The sequence below is a fragment of the Sodiomyces alkalinus genome, assembly GCF_003711515.1.
Source record: "Sodiomyces alkalinus F11 unplaced genomic scaffold SODALscaffold_3, whole genome shotgun sequence".
Classification (NCBI taxonomy): domain Eukaryota; kingdom Fungi; phylum Ascomycota; class Sordariomycetes; order Glomerellales; family Plectosphaerellaceae; genus Sodiomyces; species Sodiomyces alkalinus.
The window spans coordinates 3,196,263-3,223,308 of record NW_021167081.1 but is presented as its reverse complement, the minus strand read 5'-3'; the positions used below and the strand labels follow the sequence as shown (position 1 = coordinate 3,223,308).

The 27,046-nt window shown below is 41.1% G+C and overlaps 1 protein-coding gene across 1 annotated transcript; it reads right to left on the bottom strand.

Moving 5' to 3' along the window:
- Positions 1-14,824: 14,824 nt before the first annotated feature.
- On the bottom strand, positions 14,825-18,637 carry SODALDRAFT_332268 (aminopeptidase). The gene is made up of 5 exons (XM_028611661.1): positions 18,487-18,637; positions 17,411-18,427; positions 17,186-17,351; positions 15,752-16,885; positions 14,825-15,593 (listed from the first exon to the last, which is right to left on the bottom strand). Exons 1-5 carry the CDS (start codon positions 18,609-18,611, stop codon positions 15,132-15,134), a joined length of 2,904 nt encoding a protein of 967 aa, XP_028467910.1. The 5' UTR covers positions 18,612-18,637; the 3' UTR covers positions 14,825-15,131.
- Positions 18,638-27,046: the final 8,409 nt, after the last annotated feature.

Below are 27,046 nucleotides of genomic sequence, written 5' to 3'. Positions count from 1 at the left end.
TCTTTAATATCTACCGGGCCTCCGTCGATATTCCGCCCAGGGAATAGGTCCTTACTTAAGTCCTTCGCCGGTAATAGATAGGCGATACTAATTACCGGGTATATATTAAGCGTGCCCGGTAAGTTAAGGTGGTATACTAATAGTATTACCTGCTTTAGTACCTTAAATAGACCTATTCGTTACTAGCCAATCTTCGTAAAAGGCTTACTAAGTAGATTATAACCGTTACCGAACCGAATATATATAAGGTCGCCCGGGGCGAACCGGATATTACGATGCTGTTTATTATATAGCCGCTTTATATATATCTAGACTATAGCAATAGTAAGCTTAGCTTCATCTTACAGTATCTCGCGGGAGACCTAGGGACTAGCTTTACTGATAAGGTTAAGGGGACTATTAGTCTTTATACCGTATAGTATCTTATTTAGTGCATAGCCGAGTACCTTATTAAAGGCGTTATTAAGGATAAACTATAATAACACGATTACCTTAGTCTATAAAACCTTTAGGTTATCGGCGAGGAATATACGGATAGAGATTCTAACCGGTTAATTCTTCTATTCGGATAGACTATTTATTTAAGGGTGCTACGCCGTGGAGAACCTTAGCGTTATGCCTATAGCCTTTTATAATGTTTACTAAAAGACTAAGAGGAATTTAGGGTTATAGTCGGAGAAAATAGATTAGGGGATACCCTAATTACCTAACTAAAACCCTTAGAGTAATAATAAGGCCTAGTCCTTAGCGGTATACGTGCTATAGCCCGGAATACGTAAGGTAGCCTCGGTCAACTTATCGCTAATAGTTAAAAGCGAGTAGAATAAAGGGAAACCCTCCTTTTACTAAGGAGAACCGACCGAGGGAACCTTAGGTAAACCGATAATAACATCTATCATAATAGTATAGAAGGTGATTAGCGGTGTTAGGATTAGCTATATTTGGCTAAGGGGATATTAGCGGGTAGTCCAATTAGTGGCGTAAACCTAATAATTAGCGATATAAGACTTTACCTCTTTATATAGCCTCGGGATAGCGAACTAGCTAGTAAGGTTATACTAGGTACGCTTAGCGCCGATATAATAACGCTTATAGTAAGTAGCACGAATAAAATCCTAATATAGGGCGAATAGTATCTAAAGATAGCGTTTACCGTTATACTCTATATAGTATAATAGGCCATTATCCTCCATAAAAGGAATCTTAATTATAGACGAATAGTCCTTTACCTAGGTAAGTAAAAGAGCCTACTATAGATCGTTAGCGTAATCGTTATAAATCCTTTATCTTATATCCTGATTTATCCTTAGCTCGCTAAAATAGTAGACCGCTTAATTATACTAAATCCTTTCTAGCTCTCCCTTATTTTCTCCGTCTTCTACCGTATCCGTGGTAAGGAGCCTTAATAGGGTATTAGCTACTATATCTATCTTACTAGGGATATAACGGTAATTGAACTAAAACTAGCTAAGGAATTCGGAAAAGAGAATAAGCTTTATATTTAACCGGGTCTTATCGGTATTAGCTAGCGCCGTTAACTTTATAATCCCTATAATAATAGCGTAGTCTATTAGGATAGTAATTATATTGTAGCGAGTAGACTAAATAATAGTCTAAGTCTTAAAAACGGCCTAGATAAGGCAGGCGACCTTTAGTTTAGTCGCCTAATACTTCTACTTAGCGGCGTTAAGCCCCTTACTAATATAAAGTACTGGGCGGACTAAGGTCTTACGGATAGTTCCCTTAGCGAGCTATTCGGACTTATTAATAAGCTAGAAGAGTATAACGGAAAAGCCGTATTCCTTACAGGTATTTAGCTAGATAAAGAGGATCTTCGTAGAATTATAGTATAAGAGATAAATATTAGAGGTAAGCGTATCCGTGATATCCTTAAACACGGCTAACTCCTTAGTAGTTAGCTTAACCACGGCACGCCTAGTATACACCTTATAAGCCTAGCCTATATCCTTTTCTAGCTTCTATGCCTCGGCGAGAAAAGCGGTCTTCTAGCACTACAATAGGCTAATACGATAGGAGAACCGCGGGATAAGGTGCCGAAGCTAACCCGTTATACCGATCTACTATTTAAGGGCTTAGAAAGATGTCGGGGGTAGTACCTTATAGAGGGCCGCTATATATTCCTTAATAGTTAATAGGCTAAGGGCGCTAACCTTACATCCTAGTAGCTAAACTAACAGGTACGCGATAAAGGACTTAGTAGGGGAGATAAAGATCCTTTTATTATTAAAGAGGGATAGGATAGACTCTAAGTAGGCGGCGTGCTTATCCTCGGAATCCGATACGATTATAATATTATCGATAAAGGCTACGGCGAAATCCTTATATAGCCGAAGAAGCTTATCTATATATCGCTAGATATCTAGTAAAAAGTTATAGAAACCTATAAGAGTAACCTTCAAACGCTCCTATCCTCGGTATACTATAATAGTAAACCGCTCGCGATACGGCTTATATACTAGATATTAATAGAAGAAGGCTCGGGTATTAACCACGGAAATAAACTTCTTCCTATAAAGGCGGCGGATAACCTTATCTTATAACGGTATAGGGTATATATCGGGAGTAATAACCTTATTTAGGGCATAAAGATTTACTCCTAGCCTGTCTTTATATTTACTATTTACGGTACGCTATATAATAAATATAGGTATACCGAAAAACGTGGGCTAAGTTAGCTATTCTATATATTCTTATTTATAAAGCTTATTAAGGGTTTTATCTAGGAACTACTTATTATCACGGCTAAGCGGGTATACCTTTTAACTAATCTTCTAGTTATACTACCCGTTAATTAGGGGGATCCATATATATTCCTAAGGAGGTATATTGATAACGCCTTAGTTAGTCTATACCTTAGGGTACATTTCCACGATCTTAGCGAAACAGCGGATAATCCGGCTCTTATAGCTATAGATTATTATCCCTTCCTTAGTACTCTTTATAGGAGCGTTAGGGCTTTTAGCAATACCGAGTTTCCTTTTAGGCGTAATATACCCTTAGAAGAGATAGCCTTTCGTTACCTCCGCCGGGGGTTCTACGGCGTTTATACGCTTTATTAAGATATCGCGCGTATCGTTATATTCGGTATAGAAATAACCGTCTATATAAAAAGGCTTAATATAGCTTAGTCTAGTATTTCGTGGAATAACTATTATAGGTTAACCCCGATATAAGGATCCGGCGATACTCCGGATCTTCCTAACTACGCGCTTAGTTAACGGACCTATATCGCTAAGTCATCGCTACCTTATAGCTAGCCTAGCGCTATAGACTTTTCTCCTTTTTCCTTCTTCCCTCCTTAGTTCTAGATAATCTATTATTACGACCTTACTTAGTGCCACGACCTATACTAGTCGTTTATAATAACTAAGGGCTAGTCGCTAGCGTTAAAGATTAGTATACTTAAGTAATCCTGTAGGAGTAGATTAGGGGATCCCGCGATATCGGGCGTTAACTCTGTAAAGTCGATATTAATATCCGGCTTCTAAATAGGAACTAGTCTATACTACTAGGGTAGAATCACGGTCTTCTTAGCGGATTTAAGCTTCTGCTAGACCGGTAAGCGTTTAGCGAATACTTAAGCTAATACTAGGAGATCCTAATAAGCGCTAATACGAATAGTATCCAGCGTATTAAGGATATCTAGGCTATTAGGGTAATTAAACTTTTATCCTAGAAGTAGACCGGTATTAAGCCTAGGAGTAACCTAGGCTCTTATATATAAGCGGCTAATCCGCGTATTGTTACCTATTATACTATAAACTAGTATAGTAAAGGTAGCTTATCCTAGGGTCTTTATTAATCCTATACCCTAACGAATAGCGTGTTTAGTAGAATCGACTTATTTATCGAGAAATCGACTAAGGAGCTACTAGCTTATTATATTGCGAGAGGCTCCTAAGTCGATATAGATTTTAAACGGCTTACCTATTAGCGTACTATAGGCTTAGATCCGGGCGTATATATATTTATAAGGACCCTTATTAGGATCCTATACTTCCTAGAAAGCGCTATAGATTAGAGAAGAATCCTATCCACCTTAGTCCGCCGGTAAGTATAACTAGTGATAATACTTTTTATAGTATATAGTCTTAGTATTAGATCTTATAATCGTATAGTGTTTACTATACTCTTAGCGTACCTAGTAGAGATCGGAATACTTAGGTATAAAACCGGGTCTATTAGCGACCTAGTATAGTTATTTACTTTTCTTATTATCCGCGCTATTATTATATAACGCTATAGAACCCTTAGAGTCTTTCTCCTAATAATAGTACTTAGTTTCTGGCTCCGTGTTAGCGTCGTCTTCCGATATAGGTCCTATAGTATCCTTAATAGCTACGTGGATAAGTCTCTATAGCCTCTCTTAGCGATAGTCTTAAAATCGGCGGTTAGACTAGTTATTAGTATTATTAGTTAGTAGGCGTTAACCCTTATCGTTTACGAAGCGATTAGTATTTAGCGTAGGTAAGGCGTATAGTGAGTCGTTATAGCGGAATTAGCTTAGACTAAGGGAGCGACGGTTAGGTTATGGCGTATAGCGGTATTCCGGTATAGGGCTAGACTATTAGTCGTAATATTATAGTGAGTAGCTAGACGTAGACGCTAGGGGAGGTATTCTATAGTCTATAAGTGTTATAGTTAGTCCTTAGGAGGCTATAGCGGCTAATAAGGTACTTTTAACCTCCTTAGGTATAGTTCCGGTACTATCCGGGTATTTAATCGGTAAGAGTGGTTATAAAGTCTATATAGCGGATAAGAGGCCTAGGTTATACTATGGTAGCCGCTAGGTTCGTGTTAAGCTTATTCTAAATAATAGATAAGAGCTTTTCCTTAGGCTTATCGGCGGCCTTAGCTAAGCGAATAACCTTATCGGCGAATACACGGATATCGCGGCGGAGTACTATATCTTTTAAGGTATACTTCTATTAGCGTAGCTTATACTCGGCTTCCTCGCGCGGGAGCCTAAACCTAAACCTTTCCTAGAAAGCCTTTATCTAGTCGGCTATAATAGCGTTTTTATTAAAGAATTCTTAGCGGCTTATATCAATACTTATAAACTATACGGACGATGTATTAAGGACGTATCGTAATAGGCCGCGGGGGATATTTCGCTTATAATTAATACTTAGACGGGCGTATTACTTAATAGTATTAGTGAAATAATAGATATCTATAAATATAAGCTTAGTTCCCTTAATAATTATATTCTTTTTAGTAAAGCAATACCGAAGAGGGTTAAAGTAACGGAGGTTATTAGCCTTAAAGCGGTGCTTACTTAAGAGTATCTAGTTATTTCGGAGATTACCGGTACTCTACGCGATAAATACGGCGAGGTTAGCCGGTTAGATATATATGAACGGCTATTATAGGCTTACGCCTTAGTTATTAAGCGGGTTTAGCACGCCGCCTTAGCCACTTTAACCGGGGATACTAAGGGCGTTCCCCTAATTACCTTATCCCTAGTCTATACCGCCGCTGCCTAGGGGCCTCCCTTAACTATTAACGGTATAGCCTTATATACTACTATAACCGGTATAGTCCCCGCGGCTTTTAGAGTTTCCTCCGGTATTCGCGGTTACGGGAATATAGATAATAACGATAAGGTCAGGCTATAGTATTTATCCGTATCGTCCACGGTTAATAAACGGTGGGTAGACTTAGTAGTATAGCGGTTTATAGTAAAAGATTAGCGGTTAGTAGTATTAGAAATAGTACTAGCGGCTAGTATTAGTAAGAAGGATAAGTTAGACTATTAGTTAATATGCTATTCGCTAAAAGGGCGTAGTATATCCCCTTTATTGTCCGGGAATCCCCTAACTATTATACTTATAATACGGTGTAAAGGGAGCGAGCTTAGCCCCGCCCCTATATTATTATAATCAGGCTCGGGCTTAATAGTTAGAAGTTTAGGATTAGCTGTAAAAGGACGGATAGGCTATTTTCCTTTAAGATCCTAAGTTCGGCCGGGCTTTATAAGGAGTTCCCGGTAATAAGGCTCCTTACTTAGCTACTTAGTCACGGCGCTAATAAGTTTTACCGGCGTTATAGTCTATATTTAAGGGTATATAGGTTCCTTAGTGGATCTCGCGACCGTGGTTCTTCCTTTTACGGTTAAGGCGCTATTAGTAATAGGCAGGCTAAGAAGATTATAGGCTTACTTAGTAACGCGAAGCAGGGCGAGAACCTTAGGCGAAAAGGATTCCTCGGTAAAATCAGGATAATTATTAACTATCTTAATGATAGTCTTTATTCCTTTAAGGTCCCGGGGGCAGGGAATAGTATCGGCGGGGTTAGTATTAGTTATAATTCGGCGCTTTAGGGTTCTATAGCTAGTAGTCGTTATAAAGGCGGTATAGATAGCGTTTAACGGTATATAACCTAAGGATAGTTATTCCCTTATATACTCTACGCCTAGACCTATTAAAGGGAAGGCGTCTTTATCCAGCGATAAGCGGTTAAGCTATTCTACTTAGTAACTATAGTAGACGCGGCGGTATCGCGTAGCTTTTATAAGACGGCGGTATATAAACCTCACGTAAAACTTAGTTATTACTATTTGATATACCTTAACGAAGTATATATCTAGCTAGCTAGTACTCTTAGACCTAGGAGCTAGGCTTTTCTAAAAGGGTATCCTGAGGGTGCCGTAAAGGGTAGTAAAATACGATATCTTCTCTAAGCTAGAAAGGGGACGCGCCTCTAGAACTAATATACCCACGGGTAAACCCCGTAGGATCCTCGGTATCTATATATATAATCCTCCGGATACCCTAGTATATACCACGGCTTCTATAATATACCCTATAGGTGCTATAGTATATACTATAGCACCTCTAAGGTACGCCCACGGTACCTGGTAGGGTTCCGAGGCGTATTATAGTAGATAGTAACGGCGGTGGTCGCTATTAGAGCACCGCCGCGTAATAATATTTTCTTTCTATTCTCTCTAACTATACCGCCGTTTACTAGTATAACTGTAACGCGCCTTAAGTAAGGCTATAGTATTTTATTAGAGAAAGCCCGCGGGATATAGGGCTTTATTGCCCGGGGTATTTAATACGCCCCAGATTCTACTCGGAATACCAGAGCATACCACTGGGTACCCTAGCGGTACTATAGCTTATGTACTATAGTATAAGCTATAGTACCCACGGGGTACGGTATAGCTATCTTTAGGGTATACTATAGCTTCCTTAGGGTTTTATTAGTAAATACCGAATCTCCCGGGTTCCTATAGGGAAGAGCTAATGATTCCACGGGGTTTAGCCATAGAATACTTAAGTCCCGGGAGCGCGCCCCCTTAGTTAGACTAAGATATCTTTATTACACCTCTTGAACTGCAGTGAAGGTCACCCTTTAAATCCTGGGTTCCCTAGGTCCGATAGTGGTATCTAGCCAGAGTTATACCCGGAAAGGGTATACTAAATCCTAGATCCTTCTAGGTCCTGTAATACTACCTAGCCAGGGATTTGCCTGGTTAGGGCTTATGGACTAGGGCATAATCGGTTTAATTCTATATACTGTTATTATACTAAAACTCGATATCGCGTTCGCTTATTTAAAGCTTTCCTAATATAACGTTAACCCCTCCTCTAATTACCTTAAAAGGGCTTAATAAGTCCTGCTATTCCTATACTATATACAACACTACTGCCTAGATTTCGGAGGGGGTAGGCTCATCTTAATAGTAAGCGACGCGTCCTTCGGGCATAATCTAGACCGTAAGAGTTTATAGGGATATACGATAAAGCTTTTCGGCGGTATTATTAACTAGAAGGCGGGTAAGTAACCGACGGTTACGATATCGTTAACAGAGTCGGAACTACTCGCTCTTACCGAGGCGGCTAAGGAGACGTTATTCATTAATCGAATATTAAGGGATTTAAAGCTTCGGTTAGATTAATACTAACTATCGCTATATTACGATAATTAGTATATTATTAGCCTCGCTAATAAGAAGGCATAACGCCTGCGAATAAGGCTACGGCATATTGATATTTATAACTAGTAGACGCGGTAGTTAGTATAGTAAGGTCTTTTTAAGGTTATATACGTTAATATAAAGGATATAATTACGGACGACTTAACGAAGGTATTACTGGAGGCAGGGGTTAAAAGGATATAGTAATAGCTTGATTTTTCTTTTGATTCATTACGCGCATGCAGCCCTAAAGCTGTGGCGCGGCGCCTTTCGCCCTAAAGGCTAAAGGCTATTAGAAGCTAGGTATAGTAGAATGAAGCGTAGTAATAAACAAGGGAAATACTCCGTTACAATCTGCCTAATAAACCTAATAGGTAAAAGACACCAAAGCAAAATAACTAGACCGCAGGAATCATAGTTTATGCCCTGTACTACTCTACCGAGGCTATTTTAGTAGCTAAAAGATAGGTCTGTAAGGCCTGTATTCCTCTTTTAGTACCGAATAATAGCGGCATAGATAGCGGTAGGCCTGCTAGGGCTTCCCGCAGGGCTCTTGGCTTGATTTAACGGGCTGAAAGGATCGTATCGAGTAGTTAAAATAACTACACGAAGAGATTAAACGCGCTAAAGCCGTCGCCGTAACGATAACGAAGGCTCCCGAGGGCGTAGTAGATTCGATAGATATATATCCGATTAAGTAGAACCGGCTAATCAGGATCGAGGAACCGATTAAGATAGAATTACATTAAACAGTTAAATAGGGCGGATTAAGATTCCTTTTACGACGGCGTTTTTCTCTTAACTATTGATTTTATACTAGAAACTCTAAGAGCTTTTAGTTTAAACCGAAGCCTCTGATTAGTTAGTTAAGCTAGGAAGACCCACCTTAACTAAGGGGGTGTGTTTTATAGGTACACGGACTACGATATAGTCCTTAGGGGATCTATGCCTAACTAAGGGTTTTATATCTCGGGGACCTTAGGTATTAGGGTATAATAAGGGCGGATACCGGAAAAGACCGGATAGGATCTAAATAATATAGTACCTATAATACAGTCTTTACTATCTAGAATTAAGCGTATAAGAGTCTTATATAGATATAACTTAATATAATACACAAACACGAGATTTCTGCTCTATCACGTTGATTATATAAGTGCTATTTTGACCTGGGACAAAAAGATGTCCACACATCGACGATACGGTATCCAAGCACTGCAGAGAGCATCTTATAGCATCTTCGGCTAGGGCATACTGGCCATAAACCACTACGGCACCTAGAAGAGCAGACGCAGGGGGTCAAAATCATGGGACTAATAACTATCGACTATAAGGCTTACGAGCTTATAAGGATAAAGCGCTATATTAGTAGACACCCTTATAATACACCTGCTTTCGTAGGGGAACGGTAAGCAATTTATTTCACGGATTTGAACCGAATATCCGACGGGGACGTCAGCTTTATATTTTTTTACCGACTGTTATAGTGGTTTTACGGCTACCTACGTTATAAAGAGTAAGCTAGTAGCGGATATCCTCGTAATAATTAAGGAATTCCTTGCCTAGGTAGACTATTAATTAGGTTATAAGGTGCGCGTTTTTAAATCTAATAATAGGCTAACTTAATCCTACGATATCACCAAATTCCTGCGTAAAGAGAGTATCCTTTTAGAGGTATCTGCCGCCGATACTTAAGCGTAGAACGGGGGTGCCGAATCCGCTGCTGCCGTGGTTATTTCGAAGTGTTATACGATAAATATCCACGTAAACCTACCGCTATTTATATAGTCTAAGGCTATTCCCACGCCCGTATACGTCTATAACCGCACGCTATACAGGTAGTAAAAGGATTAGAAAATGCTATATAAGGTCCTCTTTAAAAGGAAGCCGATTTTGTTATACCTTCGACTCTATGGCTATAAGGCGTACGTGATAATAAAGGACGCGTAAAAGGGCCCTAATAAGCTATTAAATCGTATAGCTTCTTATATCTATATCCGCTACCTTATCGGCTACGATTCCACTACTATCTTCGGTATCTAGGTGCTAGGCCATAGCCGAAACCGTAACCGCATTATTAGTATACGCGATATAGATTTTAACGAACGTGTCTTTTTTAATGGCGATATTAATACCTTTAAGGATAACCTCCGTTGGTTGACCGAGGAGTAATTAGAAGACCTAATTAGTTAGATTAAATAAAAGAGGGCTAGCGATTCACGCCCGTTTATAGACGTATAAGCTAAGGACCCCCCCTTATATAACTGCTTATTTTAAGCTTAATATACCCCTGCCCTTACCCTCGCCGGGGTTAGTTACCCCTAGATCCCCTTCCTTACTAGTATTACCGTTAAGATTATAGTCTATAGCTTCCGGCCGTAAAGCGGTGGAGGAGACTATCTCGAATCTAGACGGATAAGATTTAAGTCACGAATAGTATGATATAGCTAGTATAGCGCCTAATTACTATATATATCCGCCCGGTCCACTACTTCCTACTCTACTAGTAACTCCGCTATCGATTATAGCGCTTATAATAGCCGTGATATTAGGAAATCGTGATTCCCCTATATTAGCGGGGTTCCTCGTAGAGAAATGAATACGATATAGCAATGCCCTTATAGCTACGCCTATAAGGCTCCTTATGGAAAGAGGAGCACGCTTATATCGGTAAGGAGATAGCTGGTAAAGAGAGAATTAGGTAGCTGCGTTCAATACTAGCCACTACGCCCTAAATATACACACCTAAGATAGGACTTCGCTAACTAAATTACGGTTAAAAAGGATTACCATTATGATGCTATAGCTGTGTTTATTACTATTACTTAAGTCTACGGCCCTAATAGTAGCCTCGGGAAATATAATACCGGCGGTAGCCTCCGGAAGCACGGCTCTAGCGGTTTTAACGGCCCCGGCCTCGAAGATCTATCATAAAGACCTCCCTCCTCCTCCGAAAAACCCTCGCAATATACCCTTATACCCTTACGGCTACCTATTCCCATAGATATAAGAAGATTACCTACGGAGCCACGAGGAGATAGGGTCGTGGATATAGGTACCGGTATCAGTAATAGATAGAAATCAGGTTCTAACCCCGATATAGGTAATAATATATAAATTCGATAGTATAGATTTATATATATATATAAGATAAGGCTAGTGGTGCGAGGAGATTAGTAATATTAATCCTCTGTTAAGAAGACGTATATAGCTATATTAGCCGGACGGTTATTCCGCGCGTTAATAGTAATCGCCGCCCGTTTTCACCTTATGCTATTATACTTCGACGTTATAAACGCGTTTATATACGCGCTACTCCCCTATAATATCTTTATATAGCCGCCGCCAGGCTTTCTAGCCCTAAGGAGTTATTTAATCCTGAAAAAGCGTTATATAGACTTCAGGAGTCCCTATTACTCTAGTAAAAGTGTTGTTAGCTTCCTATTAGCGGACGCTTTCTAGATAATGCCGTAGGAACCTTATTACTTCCTGTGTTATAGTGTAATCCTGTTTTTCTACGTCGACGATATCGTTATTACTTATAAGAAATAATATAAGGTATAGATAGAGTAGGCTATTAATAATATATAACGCTACTATAACCTATAAGGTAATGATCCTTTATAGTAGTTACTTAGTATTAAGGTTATTCGCGACCGCGTCGCTTGTAAAATCTAGGTATCGTAACGCGATTACATGGCTAAGTTAGAACGCCTTTTAAAGCTAAATAGTAAGCATAGCAGTAATTATCACTTAACGCACCTAATTAAAATCGTAGAACTATTACTCTATTTCGGAACCTCGACTAAAGTTAAAAGCTATTAACGGAAGAAAGGATCTATGCTATACGTAGTAGTGATATCGCGGCCTAATATCGCGTTTATAGTATCTAGGCTATACCGGTTTAATATTAATCTAGGGCCTATATACTGCTAGGCCGCCGATTATATAATTCTTTATCTAATTAATAGCTAATCGTTTATATTAGATCTAAGGGGTAGCGATACTATTAAAATGTATGCTAACGCCTCCTTTACCGATAATACCCTTAATCGTAAAAGTAGTTAAGCATATATAGTACACTTATTTAGAGGAGTAATCGCGTAGCGTGCTAAGAAGTAAGATACGGTTATAACGTTAATAACCGAAGCAGAGCTATTAGCGTTAGTATAAGATATACAAAAGGGTATCTTTATATAATAGCTATTACTTAGTATAGGAGTGGAATTTAATAATGCGGAATAAAGGATCCTATACGATAATAACTAAACGATTCGGGTAGTTAATTAAGAGATTAGCACCTTAATAACACGCCTCCGCTATATAGATATCTATAGCTATTAGTTACGCTAAGTAAAGGAATAAGGCTAAATGCTTGTAACGTATATAGCGAGCGGGGAAATAGTCGTAGACGGCCTAATAAAGGCGTTATACTGCGAGACATTTAAGATACTTAGGTCCTAGGTAGGCGTAATAGATATACGGGAACGGTTATAGTAAAAATAGCTAGAGGAAGTCCGCATAGAATATTTAGAGGACCTGGAGGATGAATTTAAGTGCGGCTACAGCAAAGAGATCACTTAGCTATTATATCTACCAGTTACGAATAGCTTTAATCCCTAAACTAACGTTTAGGGTGATTAGGGGATGTGTTGAATAGACTATAGTCTTTTCGGTTACGTAATTATCCAGGTAGACACCTATAGAATCTTCTCCACTAATTCTACGGTGGCAGGAATTCTCTAATAGTCCTTACACAGTTATTATTATACATAATTACCTTAATTAATTTTGACTTCTTTTGTGACGATTTTGACTACGCTTTATCTAATATATAGTGGCTGCGCTTAAATACGTGTGGTAGGTATATACCCTCTCCACCTAATAAGGGTATATACCGGAGGCAGTGTGCTTCTAGTTATTAGCGCGTAAGCTAATAAATATCTCCCTGAACGTGCGGGGACCCCTATAACGTGCAGGAGCTCCGGGTAGATTACGCGCGAATTAAAAAATTCGCGCGCGATTAAGGGGAGCGGGATTCAAACCCACGGCCTTACGCGGCCACTAGGCATGTCTACGACCTACGCTATCCCGCTATTACTAGTGTTATAAACGTTCTATAATAGTATTTTCCTTTCTAGTATAGAAGTGGTCGCCTATTCGGTACCTTATTACTATAAAGTAGGATAGTTCCTATTATATAATCCTTTACTAGGGTATTAGGTAAATGACCTGTAGTAGTTTAGGATATTAGTACAGTTATTATACGACCGGCTATTATAGAGATAGTTAGCGTAAGTCTAGTTATTACGGATAAATAACTAATAGTTCGTGTTATTAGAGAGTGGATTAATTATAGACCGTAGTATAGTATCCTTATATTAACTATAACTTTTAATTAGTTTACCGGCTACGATATCTTTAATACGAAATAGGCCTGCTTACTAATATATAACGCCTATATCGATTAGGCGTTTGAAGTTCTTAGTAAGTTAAGTATAAATATTATAGATAGGTCTATCTTATATAGGGTCTTTATTAGTCTTACTAAGGGTTCTAGTATACTAGATAAGAGCACTGCCCAAGAGGTATATAGTCTAGACTCGTTAAACCTATTCCTCTTATATTTTAGCGAGATTCCTAAGGCGATCTATAAATCCTTAGATATCTATATAGATTATGGATGTTCTATTATTAATAATTCCGCCGTATTAGGGTCTTTAGTATCTAGATCAAATATACCGCTATTAACAGGACGTAACGGGGTATTAAAAGGGGAATTAGGATTATAGTAATAGAACTTATTATTCTATCTTTATTTCTATGATGTATAGTACGGAACTGCTTATAGACCTACGTGTGGTTTAGGTATTTAGGGTGGGGAGTAAATGGTTTTATCTAGAGCCCGGAGGCTTAGTAGCCGAGTCCTAGCGCTACTATACGTTTTCCTACTGTTATTATATAGCTTCTTATACTAGTAAGACTATATATTGTACTACTATATTAACCAGAGCTATTAGACATACGCTTTCCTTTATAGTTAAGGATTAATAAGGATAGTCTAAGGTAGATATTACCCTAGCTTACTCTATTACGGAACCGTCTAATAATAGATCGGGGGGTAAATTCATATCGGTTATTTCGGAGCGAATGAATGAGGGTTAAGGTAGTAAAGGTGGAAATAGAGTGTTATTTAAGAATAGTTTATATAGGTTTAGGGCCAAGGATAGGTGTTTTCTATTACTAAACAAGTTATATAGGGTACAAATATAGATAGAATCGAGTCCTTATATTAGTTAGTCCGTTATATCTTAGGTGGAGTCTATATATAGGGCTATAGCCCTAGGTATATCTAGTAATAAGCTAGGGTATAATTAGTCCTCCAAGATATATACGTTATAGAACTTCGCAACCCGTTTTCGGAAGGTATAAACGGCTAATTATAATATTTTAACGCGGTTAAGCTACTCGAGTACGTAGTGATCCTTTAATTCGCGTAAATCGTGAATATTAGCTATGTTCTATACCTCGAGCACTTAATATAAGACGATAACGTGAACGGAGTGGATTTCGTAATAGAACTTAGCTTATACTTAACTATAGCGGAGTAATGATCTGGCTTCTAGAACGTTATAAAGCTATATTTAATCTAGGTAAGTGTGTTTAAGGCTTAGTGTATAGATAGATAAGGCTAGGCGTGGCTAGGCCAGCGACGGCTTCGCGCTAATTATTGAGTTTAGTTTAAATCTAATTTTTAGTATAAACTATAATTAATAGCACTAGATTTCTAGTATCAAATAAAAGAATAATAGTTACTACTAACTTATAGCGATATAGACTTTATATAAGGGAAGAGGTAATAATAATCAAGCTAAGACTAGGCTAGATCCGGCCGGCTATGTAAAGACACTAATATATATAGTCCCTAGCCTTAGATAGTGGCTAGTATAATAGTGTATATACCCTAGCCCTAGTGGTTAATGGTGCGGTGTGGCTCACACACTATCAGTGTGGTCTCGCCACAAAAGCTGTTCAAGTATATTATTCATCCCTTGTGTCTTCGATATCTACAGCCGAACAAGTCTTGATTTTGAAATACATGTTACTCCTTACTAAGAACCTCGGTCGGTGACGGAACGAATATCTCTTCAGCGAAGGGTGGGAAGGCAGAAAGGCGGGGTCGACATTAGACCATACCCAACCATCGACGCAGGTCGTCTGTGTCTCTGGCCTGCCACTGAATTTTGGCCTTCACGGAGTCTGTGGCTTGCTTAAGAGACCTATCGAATCCCTTCAAGCTCTTGTCTTTGAAGAACTGTTCAATTTCCTCCAGCTGTTTCTCCTGAGAAAGCCCATTAGTACAATAGCTGACAATGCTACTGATCATGGAGGACTGCGCCGGGAACTTGGTGTAGATGGTGTCCCAAGACGTCTGCATCCACCTGGCAAGTGCCCTGATTCCGGCCTTAGTTGCCCTCAGACCGCCGATTGGCAAATATACATCTTGATCTCGAATCTTTCCGCTCAAGAGGAGGTCCAAGGTGCGTTGAATAAGACGATCATCTCGGGTTTGACCGAGAGTACGTAGTGCCGAGTTGCGCTGATCACTCGTCTCGGCTGTCTCATAGAAGGACAGGATGGCGTTGTACTAAGGAATGAGAAACGTGAGCTCAGCGGACCGAAACATAATCCTCATGGCTTTCGTATACTTTTGCTCACAATATGGCGAGCCAAATCCGTTCGTAACCAAGAAGACTCTGGCGAGGACCCCGTGGCGAGACGCCACAGATAGGAACAGGCACATACCTCTTTTTCGCCACCATTCTTTAGGTTTATTGCGAAAACGCTTCCCCGGATGTTTGGATGGATGGCCGACTTGTCTCCTTCGAACATGAACTTCTTAAACATGTCCTGAGCGGCTGCAACGACTAGTTTGTCCCCGCTCATGCCTGCCGCGCTAAACATAAGCGCCTTAAACTGCTGCTGAACATGACCATCTTCGGGTAGAAATTGCCAGCCCATTTGGTGGGCTTGTGGGCTTGTTATCTCCCTTTGGAAGTTCAACAAAGTGTCCACGATCGCGTCATGCTCAATCCATGCCATCCGAATTGAGCCGAGACGGGATAGGATCTGGTCCCACACCAGAAATTCTGTTTCCCCTGCGTCACTCAGGGCCCGGAAGAGAGTCAGGCTGTCAGACGTCTTTTGATAGCCGGAGGTTGCCAAAGCGCATGCATCAGCTACAAGACCGACCCGATCCTGCACCGTTAGTAACTCTGCAGCCTTGCCGAGCTTCTGAAGCCGGTCGCTGGAATACTTGGTTCGATAGAACCCAGAGCAATTGGCGTTGATCTTGAAGAAGTCCGGGTGTTCAATCTTGATATCCCGCTCTCGCGTCGTGAGCGTCAGGTCGTTATTGATCCCTCCCTCTGTCCGGAGTTTGAGAAATATTGGGTACAGGACTTCATCTTCTTCCGGCTTGACGTCTCCGGTGGCAAGGAAGCGATGTTGCTCAAGACGAACATTCGAGCCATCTTCCGTGACTGATACGACAGGATACCCAACGTTTCGCGTCCAAATATCCATGATGGATGCAACATCCTTGCCGCTCGCCTCGCTTAAAGCCAGCCAAAGGTCGTTGGTGCTTGCGTTCCTATACATATGTCTCTGGAGATATTTCCGCACACCGTCCATGAAGACCTCTTCGCCAAGAAAGTCAGATAGCATATGTACGACGCAGGAGCCCTTGGCGTAACTTATGCTGTCGAAAATTTGATTGATATCTTCAGGCCGGCTGACGGGAACCTCGATGGGATGGCTGCTTCTGAGACCATCCAACGCCAAAGCAGATTGGAGGTCTTCAGAGACAAAAGACTCCTTAAGTTTCCACTCCGGGTACAACGCATTCAGCGAGTAGCGAGCACCAAACTCAGCCCAACCCTATTGACTTGTTCATTAGCATGCAACTCGAGATCCGTTAGAAGAGGACGCTGAAGCTCAATTAAAGGGACCAGGGGAGGGGGGAAAGGCAATTCTTTCGCTTGAAGAAATAGGGGCATTGTTCGAAGATTGTCAAGATAACGCGTCTCCGTCTGACATGATACATATTCAGGGGGATGTGCGAACCTCCTGCGAGATATTAGCCGCCAACCCGCAAGAAATTGTGCATTTTAGGCCCCACGAACACTGCGAACCAGTTAGCAATGACGCCGACGAATCGGGGGAAAATATCGGGAGTACACACTTGAGCCACAGGCCACTCCATCCGGACATGGTGACCAGATTCCCAAACCACTGGTGTGCCAATTCGTGGAGAATAACCGATGATACTCGTTCCTTTACGGCGGCTCCACTAGTCTTGTCGTTGAACAGGACCTCCACAGTGCGATATGTGACGAGCCCCCAGCTTTACAAGGGATGCATGGGTCAGCAAGTTACTCCTACAGTCGAGTTTCGGGTACCTACTTTTCCATCGCTCCGGCCGCGAAGTCAGGCATAGCGACCTGATCTAGCTTGGGCAGAGGATAGGGGATCCCAAATGCCTTTTCATAGAATTCAAGGCCCTTGGCGGCGATGTCGAGGGCGTAACGACCATGCTCTATGTCTTCCGAAGGCGGAGCATAGACACGAATAGGAACCCTAAACGCATTGCTTTCGATGTAGTTCAGCTTCCCAACAATGAAGGCAACGAGATAAGTGGACATGAGCGGCGTCTTGTTGAACCTGACAGCTTTCTTGCCAGATTCAAGTAATTTTTCATCTCTAACGGCCATGTTTGAGAGACACGTCAAGTCCTTGTCAGCTACCAGAGTAACGGTGAATTCGGCTTTGAGGCCAGGTTCATCAAAACAAGGAAACGCTCGGCGAGCGTCGGTTGCCTCCATTTGAGTCGTTGCAATGACGCCCTTGGAGCCGTCGGGGTTGGAGTAATAGGAGCGGTAGAAGCCTGCCATTTTATCGTTGAGCTCTCCTACGTACTTGATATCCAGGACTGCCTTGGAATTCTTGGGAATGACATCGCGAAAGGCGAACGTGGCCGACTGCTTCTCCTCATCGTGGGTAATCTCTGGCTCGTTCCAGATTGTCTCTTGTCCATGGGGGGCCCGAAGGGTCAGGGACGCATGCTTGATTTCGATTTCCAGCTCGTGCAGGGTAATGGTTCGGGAGTCTTCAGCAACATCGAGGTCGATCTTTACCGAGCCGTCAAATTTCAGCGTCTCGAAGTGAGGCTCTAAAGTGAGGTCGTAGTGACGAGGGACAACATTAGTGGGCAGTAATCCGTGGTCAAGGGTGGTCGTAGCCGAGCCGCCATCGTTATCTGCATGTCTGCACATGTTGCGTCGATAAGAGCAGTGCCGGATAGCCTGGGTTTCGTGAGCGTTATAGTGCGTCGGCCGAGATGCACGTCGTGACAGCTGGGTTGCTATGATCTTGAAATGCGATTGTGAGCAAGAGAAGTATCGACAATTATGAGAACTTGGTCTGATTAGTATGTTAGCCTCTCCGAGACGATCAATTTCCTGGAATGTACAGTTGCTCACAGCTGAAACGAAGACGGGATCCGGGACTGGGACTGAAAACCTGAAGAATGTGTTCGCAAGAGGGAGGGAGGGATTCGCCGCGAGATCAACTCCGCATGACGGGTGGGCTGGCGAAGCAGAGACATTCGCTTGAAAAGCAGCCCCTCAATCCTAGGAGGTAGGGGTCAAGTGAGAGCGATCAGGCAAGAGGGGGGTGGGTTTGGACCGTTAGGAAAAAGAAGCCCTGAAAGCAAGAACAATGGTACAGTGGGGTAGCAGAAATTTCGGGACAATCCACACCTTTAACACGATCAACGCGTTACACCTCTATTACCACCCTACCTTTAAACAGCTATAACTATAGATCAATAATAGCCTTAGACCCCTAACCACTATTATTCGCCTTATAAGAGGGCGAAGATTATAACCCTACGCGAAATAGGGTTATCCTATTATTAGATTACGCGTCGCGAAGGCGTATCCACTAGCACTGGCCACGGAATATATAAACGGTATCAATACCAGAAATCTACCTAGTCACTCCCTCGCCCAGGGCGCCCACGAACGCTTAGCGGATAGGAAAAAAGATACCTCTTCCGATTTATCGAAGCCGATCCTTTTATTTCGTGTAAGGATCTTTAAGATCGGGCTAATCTATAGTATAGTCCGGAGATAATTAAGTGCAAGCTTATCCGGGGAGGTATCCTATACTTCCGAGTATTCTAACGCCTAAAAGTAACGGAAGAATACGCGGCTATAAGGCTTACCTTCGCGAAAGAGCACCTAAAGAAGGATCTTAACTACTAGCGACGCGTTATCTTTTCTAATAAATCTATAATCGCACGTGGCGATAGTGACCGTTAGAAATAGGTATTTTACCAAAGTGTAAGTCACTTTATATCCTAGACTTCTTTAATACTAATAAATTTATAGGGAGAACGATTACGGCCCTATTACGTGTAACCTCGGGGTAAGCCGATAAGACACTCCTAGATATTCTAGGGCGCTTTTTTATACCACTCGCGTATATCTTTATACTAGATATATAGAGACCCTGAATCTAAGCGTAGAGGCGTTTCCGGGCGCGTTATAAAGGCCTACCTTAAAGAGTACCTGCCTACGATATACGAACCGGGTAGTATCTTTGCCTAAGATAACGCCCCTACGTATATAGCTAATATAGTATAAAATTAGTTAAAGATATAGACTTAGGATAGCAGGGTCGAGATCGTGGACTAGCCGCTATACTCCTCTAAGCTTAACCCTATAGAAAATGTGTGGAAATTAATAAAGGAGTGTATTTACCGTAAGGAGCTATATCTTATGGATATAAAGACTAACGAGTAGTCTATAGAACTGCTTATTAGAACCGCTGTTATAGTATAGGAGGAGTTTGAATAGGAGCTATTATAACGGCTGGTTAACGGAATACCGTGTAGGATAGAGGCTATTATAAAGGTAAACGGGTGGTATATAAAGTATTAATAGATATTATTGTATAGCCCTGATTCTAAGATATCGAGAATATACAACTACTACTGTTTTTACTAGGAACTAATATATTAAGAGGACATAGAAGATATTAGTGGAATTAATAGTGGTGAGGTATTCTTAGAAGTGTCCCGAAATTTTTGTCACCTGACTGTATTATGCATGACATGTCACACAGCATACACCTGTGTAGGGGTTGGAAACGTTAGCTCGTATACAAATGAAAATAACTGGCCAAGAATAACAGGGGGCCCCTGTGGGTATAGATATATCTAAATATAAGGAGAATAATAGTATTTCTATGTACTTCGACTCGTATAAAAACTCTAGTTCCTCGTCTTAACACTATTAATCTAATAGTCTATAGCCTCGCTATCCCTCTTAATAACCTAACGCAGGCGGTCAGGCATCGTACAAACCAATAACTCTAAAAAGCTTATATCTACGACTTCCTAAGCAGTCTCGACAACTACCTTTAGCTCTTCCCTGCGTATCCACTAAAACTATAGATAATACCACTTAATTCACCTCTTTATAAAGAACTATATATTTTTAATAGGAGCTAGTCCAGAAGAGTAGGGGGGGTAATTAATGAAGAGGATATCGTGGGCTATAAACCACCTCTTAACTTCAAGGGATGTATACGAGGGCGCCCTATTATACTAATATATCTTATACAGAAGACGCTCTTCTATAAAGCGGTTAATCTTAGGGCAGATAAATTTAATAAACTATCCATATTACTACCCCTATACTCTTTAGGCTAGATAAAGCAAGTCCCGTTTATACGCTCTATAAAGCAACCCTAAAATATCTATCCCTCGGGGTTCCTATAAAGTCGTAGGAAGTCTTTATAACGCTCTATATCGTGGACTATAATCTATTACTTCTAGAGCGGATCGTTTATAGCCTAGGTCTTATTAGCTATCACGATAAGGCTATTTACCTAATCGTTAGATATTAGGAATAGCTTTAGTATATTCTTAGCAAAGGCGATACGCTTAGCCTTATAGACTAGGTTAAGATAGATACGTTAGGGCCGAATACGATATAAGTACCCGAGATCTTTTATTATAGACTATATAGCTATATCGCCGTACAGGGTAAGGCTAGGCATAAGCTAGCATAAGTTTCCCTATCTATATATACGATAAAGGAGATCTTTCTATATCCACTCGTGTATCTAATATCTTAGAGGTGTGCGAATCTTACGCCGATAAGGCGAGGGCGAGACCTCCGAGGCGTAATAGCCTCGGCCTAGTAAGCCTACGAGACTTAACATGCTATAATCCGTTAGATAGTAGTTTAGGAGGCGAAAGCTATAATACGGCTATAGCTTTAGCCTACGATACGTCAGAGGCCGCGTAGTTCTAGTCTTATATCTTAAGATAGCTCTTAAGATTAAGGCTAGGGGAGGTTACCTTAGAGGAGTAGTAGCAGGGTATCTTAACGGTTATCTTTAATAGAACGGGTATTAACGCGGTTCTAATGCGTAGTAGAGGGAGAACCAGGCGGACTAAAGATCCTCGTATCGTATATAATCCTACTAAGCGACTTATTGATAATAGGCAGGCGATAAAGCCAGGAAGTGTCGGGGGTGGATAGGCGTTAAATCTTAATATCTTTAACGACGCCGTCGTTAAGGTATAAATAAGGAATAACGGTATTAGAAGTCATATTAAAAAGGGCTTCTGCTGTTAACTCTGGTAATAACTTTAAGATACGGATTAATATAAAATTAGTAAAGTTATAAGTCTCTGAAGTTCAGCGTGTTCGTGGCAGATACCCTAAAATATATCCTTACCTATAGCGATAGCCTCACTTTCCCTAACGTTAGGCTCGTGACGTCGGGTGGCGATATTTCTGTTTATACCTACCTATATAAAAAAGGTGGGAAAGTATAGATCGGCGCTTAAATCCAATAATCGGTCAACACATAGGGCGAAGTCACGAGCTAACGTTTCCAACCCCTATATAGGTATACAATACATAGACTAATCTACACCTCTGCCAGGGTTAGAAACGTTAGCTATCGCACGTTAAATAGCACTTATATAATAATTCTGATAGAGCAGATATCTCGTATGTGTGTATGATACTAAGTTATGTCTGTATAAGTCTCTTATAGCCCTAATGTAGGTGGTGCAGACTCTGTCGCACGTTAAATAGCACCTGTAATATAATTATAGTGATAATCCTGATAGAGTAGAAATCTCGTGTGTGTGTATTGTATTAAGTTATATCTGTATAAGTCTTTTATAACCTTAATTTAGATGGTATTGGCTCTGTTTATAGGTACTATATTATTTAATCCTATCCGGTCTTTTCCAGTATCTACCCCTATTATATCCTAATCTCCGAGGTGTAAAGCCCTCAATTAGATATAGATCCGTTAGAGACTATACTATAGTCCGTGTACCTATATAATACACCCTATTAGTTAAGGTGAGTTTGCTTAGTTTAACTAACTAATTAGAGGCTTGGGTTTAAACTAAACACTCTTAATCTTTTCTATCGTAAAAATAATAGTTAGTATGAAACGCCCTTATAAAAGGGATATAAGTCCGCCCTGTTTAACTGTTTAATTTAATTCTATCGTAATGAGTTCCTTATTTCTGATTACCTTAACTAGATCTATATCTATCGGATCTACCACGCCCTTAGGGGCCGTCGTTGTTATCGCTGCGGCTTTAGCGCGCTTAATCTCTTTATATAATCGGTTTAACCACGTAATACGATCCTTTCAATCAGTTAAATTAACCTATTATTGTAGTAATTTAATTCCGGCCTCTAGTAACGCCTTTATTAATGCGTTTGTTATGTATATCGATGTGGCGTAGCCTTATTCGCAGGCGTTATGCCTTCTTATAAACGAGGTTAATAGTCTGCTAATTATCGTAATATAGCTATAGTTATTAATCTAACCGAAGCTCTAAATCCCTGAATATCCGACTAGTAAATACCGTCTCTGATATGCCCTGACCAGGCATATCCCTGGCCAGCCAATACTATAGGACCTATAAGCCAGGCTTTTCTCGAGGGGTGACCTTTACTATAAAATATAAGGTGTAATAAAGATATCTTGACTAAACTAAGGGGCGAAGGCCGCCGGGGATATATATCCTTGGCGGGCCCGGACTATCTATCTTCTGGCTTTATACGGACATATAGCTCCGGCGTAAACGAGCAGATAGCTTAGGGCTATACGTTCGTATAGGGTCCGTGCCGCGTGATCCTTATGCGCGTATAGTGCCTGCCTATTATAGTCGTATTATATACCCTAGGCGAGAAGAGCCCTGCGTCCCGCGGGTATCCCGGGGAGTAGTCCCGCGACAGGGGTATACGACGCGTGTGTAGCGGGTATACTAGACGGAATAGTCGTTACTTAAGACCAGTCACGAATAGATAGTATTTAAGACGAAAAGAAAAATGGGGGCAGGTATATTTAGGGGGCGCTAACCGCGTATCTATTAACTCCTCGCGCTACTATATAGCTACAGACTAATAGCGGCCGCGTTATTCGATGCGTCCTGCCGTGAATATAATAGTAAACGGAGGTATAAGAGAAAAGGAAAATAAAACTATACCGTTAAATATAACCTATATATCTTTTTACGATAGCGTACTTATACGCTATTTTTTCCTCCTTACGTACTAATTCTAATAAACTCTATATATCCGCGCCTACGATTATCTATTTAGCGCTAGCGACTAAACTAAACGACTAATGAATTCTATACCTACGCCTATTAGGCGCCGTCTACTATTCGTTATTAAACGATAGTAGCCTTAGCTACCTCCGGCTCGTTATTAGGGACTCCTTAATCTTCGTATAGTGTCTTTAGGATATCCGCTATATCCTTATCGTGGATATCGAGTATCGAACTCTGGATATTATCCACCGAGATATTATAGGATAATAGTATACCCTTCTTAGCGCTTATAGCGTAGTGTCGGGAGAGGACGGCGGCCTACCGGATTATAATATCCGCTATAACGGGGTCGTTATCGAGTCTTTATGCTAGTATAATACGTTTAGCCTTAGGCAGCGTGTTATTATTATCTAGCTTAGCGAGGTGGACCTTTTTTTTAAGGCGCTAGAGTCTAATTAGAAACAGGAGGTTAATCGCGTTCTATATATCGTTATTCACAATATATTCGATAATAAAGTCGAATATCTATCCCGTAACGGGGACTAGGACTATTACGGTGTACGAGCGCTATAGGATAAAGCTTAGTTTCTACTTACCGAAGTAGAAGTTCGCCTTACTATATAGTGCTTAAGCGTTATATAGTCTCTTAGCTAGGCTTTTATAACCTATAACCTAAATAGTATCCTCTCCGGCCCGCGTTATCTACTATTTAGCGGCGGGAGATAAGGTATAGCCTTAATACGGTTATTTAGTGCCGGATAGTCCTAGCGCAGCAGGGGCGGATAGGCTACCGGTAGCGGGACCCTAAACGGCCTATAATATTATCTATAACCCGGCGAGAATATCGGCCGCGCGACGAATACTAGGAGCGGCTAAAGCCTAGACCGAGTTAAGTAGGTCGATAACTTCTTTAGCGCAGGGAATAATATTACTAGGGTAATCTAAGGTTTTAGCAAAGAATTCGGGGTCGTCTAGCTATCTAGTATAGCGAAGGTCTATAATCTCCGCTAACTTATTAGCTAATAGGGCTAGTTCCTTAAGACGCGTCGTTATTACGGGGGGAACGATAACGCCGCTAACGTTACGGCCGGGTATATTACTACCGAGTAGTATAGGGATATTACCCGTGCGACGGGGTATTAGACAACCAGCGGGAGTGACTATAATGGCTTTATAGCGGTTGGATAAGGGGTTAGGGAGGAAACGACTGTTAGAGCCTTAAGGAGCGTTTAGACGAGCTATTTCGGCGAGGTACTCGTCGAATATTTAACTAGCCTAGGGCTACTACTATATATCGGGATGATTCTATAGGAGGAATAGGGGTTAGGGGTACGTGGAGATAAGAATCTAAGCCTTATTTAGGGTAACGCTACGGCTAGCCTCTCCGTATAGAGCGAATACTATACGGCGTAGTCCTCGGTTATAAGGGTTATCGTATCCGGCTACGATAGCTTACTAGCGGTATCCCTAGACTATATCTGCATTATCCTTACGCTACTCCGCGAAAGCTTTACCTACCGATAAAAGACCTTTTACTAAAAGGCTTTTACTACCCTATAGGGTAATCGCGCGAAAGTAGCCCTTAAACTATAAACCCTCGCCCGTTTTTCCGCGGCCGAAGTACTTCTCGAATTCCTCTTTATACTCGGAATCCTTAGACCTTAATTTATCCGAGGGGTATTCGATTATAAACTAGTAACCGGCCTATACTATAAACGGAAATTCGGCCCGCGACCTTAAACGAAATTAGAGAAGGGTATATACTTAATATAACAAACCGATAACGGGGGAACAGCCTTTATATAGTGGACGGGAAGCCTATATAAGAGAAAAGGAGGAAGAAAAACAAGGTATACGAGGCTATAGGGAACACGGTTAGCACGTTACTATACTAGTAAAGGATAGAGAAAGAATAGGTATTATTATAGCAGCGCGGCAGAGTTTTTTTATAACCTCGTAGGCGGTCTAGCTAATCTAGCAGGATAGCACTATTTAATTTTAGTGCCGGTAATATACCTACCGTTTAGAGATTGGATAATAACCCTTATACCTTCCTTTACCTAAGCTCGGGGCCGTTCGCTATACGTGAATAGCGCGTGGTTACCTCGGGTGACTCGGGTTCCTTATTCGATGCCTAATAAGGCTACGCTTAAAGGTTCTTTGCCTTAAGTATTCTTTATCGGTTCCTTTAGTATTTCCTGTCTATAGTATACTTAGAACCTCCGCTTTCTTTAAGGCTATCCTTAGATTAACTAAGGTCTTTTTATCTCTCCTTAAAGGCTTTAGTTAGCTCCTACGCCTTTATAGCTTTTTCCGGTATTTCGCTTATCCGGGATTACCTTAATCTTACGGCGCTTATATAGGTCTCGTTATTAGCCGATAGTAGTTAAACTTTAGTCGTATAATAGCTTTCGTTTATAGGTATCAACGCTATAATAGCCGTCCGTATCCTGCTAATAGTCTATAAACTAATATCCCTAAGTATTTACCCCGGGCGATAAAAGCCTTACGTCCCGCGGGTATCCTCTAGCGGTAATAGTATTCACGATAAAAAGGAAAGAAGGGAAAGGAAAGAAGCGAACCGTTAGGTAGCGATAAGGAATAAATACCGAGCGTTATAGGGAATAAAATAGGATAGTAAACGCCTAGGGGAACCGAATAGAATAGGATAGGAAAGGAATATATATCGTAAAACGATAAAGATACGCTAAGGGGAGATAGTAAGCCACGATATTCTATTACGTCGCCGGTTCTTCCGCTCGACTAGCCGTCTAGCTATCCAAGGATATTACGCTATAGAGATTCTAAGCGTAGTGCCACGGCCTTCTATAGCATTATCCGGAAGTTCGAGAAGAACTTATAGTCCCGGCCGGAAATAATAAGCATAGCGGATTACCCGGTTCCTAAGCTAAGGCCTTAAAACTAGGACGAATCCTAGTCTAGCGGTACGCGTGCTTTAGCCCGTAGATATACCGGGGGGTCGGCGATCGAAGCGAGTAAACTAAGGGGAGCCCTCCCTTTACCGGGGAGGATAAGCCTCGGGTAAATCTAACTAAGGCTAATAGAATAAAGGGGAGCCCTCCCTTTACTAGGGAGAATTAGCCGAGGGGGCCTTATGTAATTCGATAATAAAATCTATAGCTTACGATTAAGCTATTTCTCTTATAGCGGAGGCCGGGGTATACCCCTTTTAGGAAATATAGCCTCTCGCATAGACACTAGTTCCACGCTTTTCCCCTTAGGGTTATTACGCCGTTAGCCTCGGGTATTACTATATCGATAGCTAATCGAATAATAGCGCGCGGGGTAGCTTACTCTACCACGAGAAGGAGAGGGAGAAATCTTCTCCGCGAGGTGCGGAGCGAGGGAAGCTTATAGTAAGGGGAGGTCGGCTCCGCTTATACTCCGCGGAAAAAGGGGGAAAAAAAAAAAGGGGG

Bases quoted from the DNA above. Each gene is read 5' to 3' on its own strand.
- SODALDRAFT_332268 (XM_028611661.1), bottom strand. From the start codon at position 18,611: ATGTCTCTGCTTCGCCAGCCCACCCGTCATGCGGAGTTGATCTCGCGG. The intron at 18,428-18,486 runs GTGAGCAACTGT...CATACTAATCAG, and splicing joins ATCCCGTCTTCGTTTCAGCT to ACCAAGTTCTCATAATTGTC. The intron at 17,352-17,410 runs GTAGGTACCCGA...TCCCTTGTAAAG, and splicing joins GCGGCCGGAGCGATGGAAAA to CTGGGGGCTCGTCACATATC.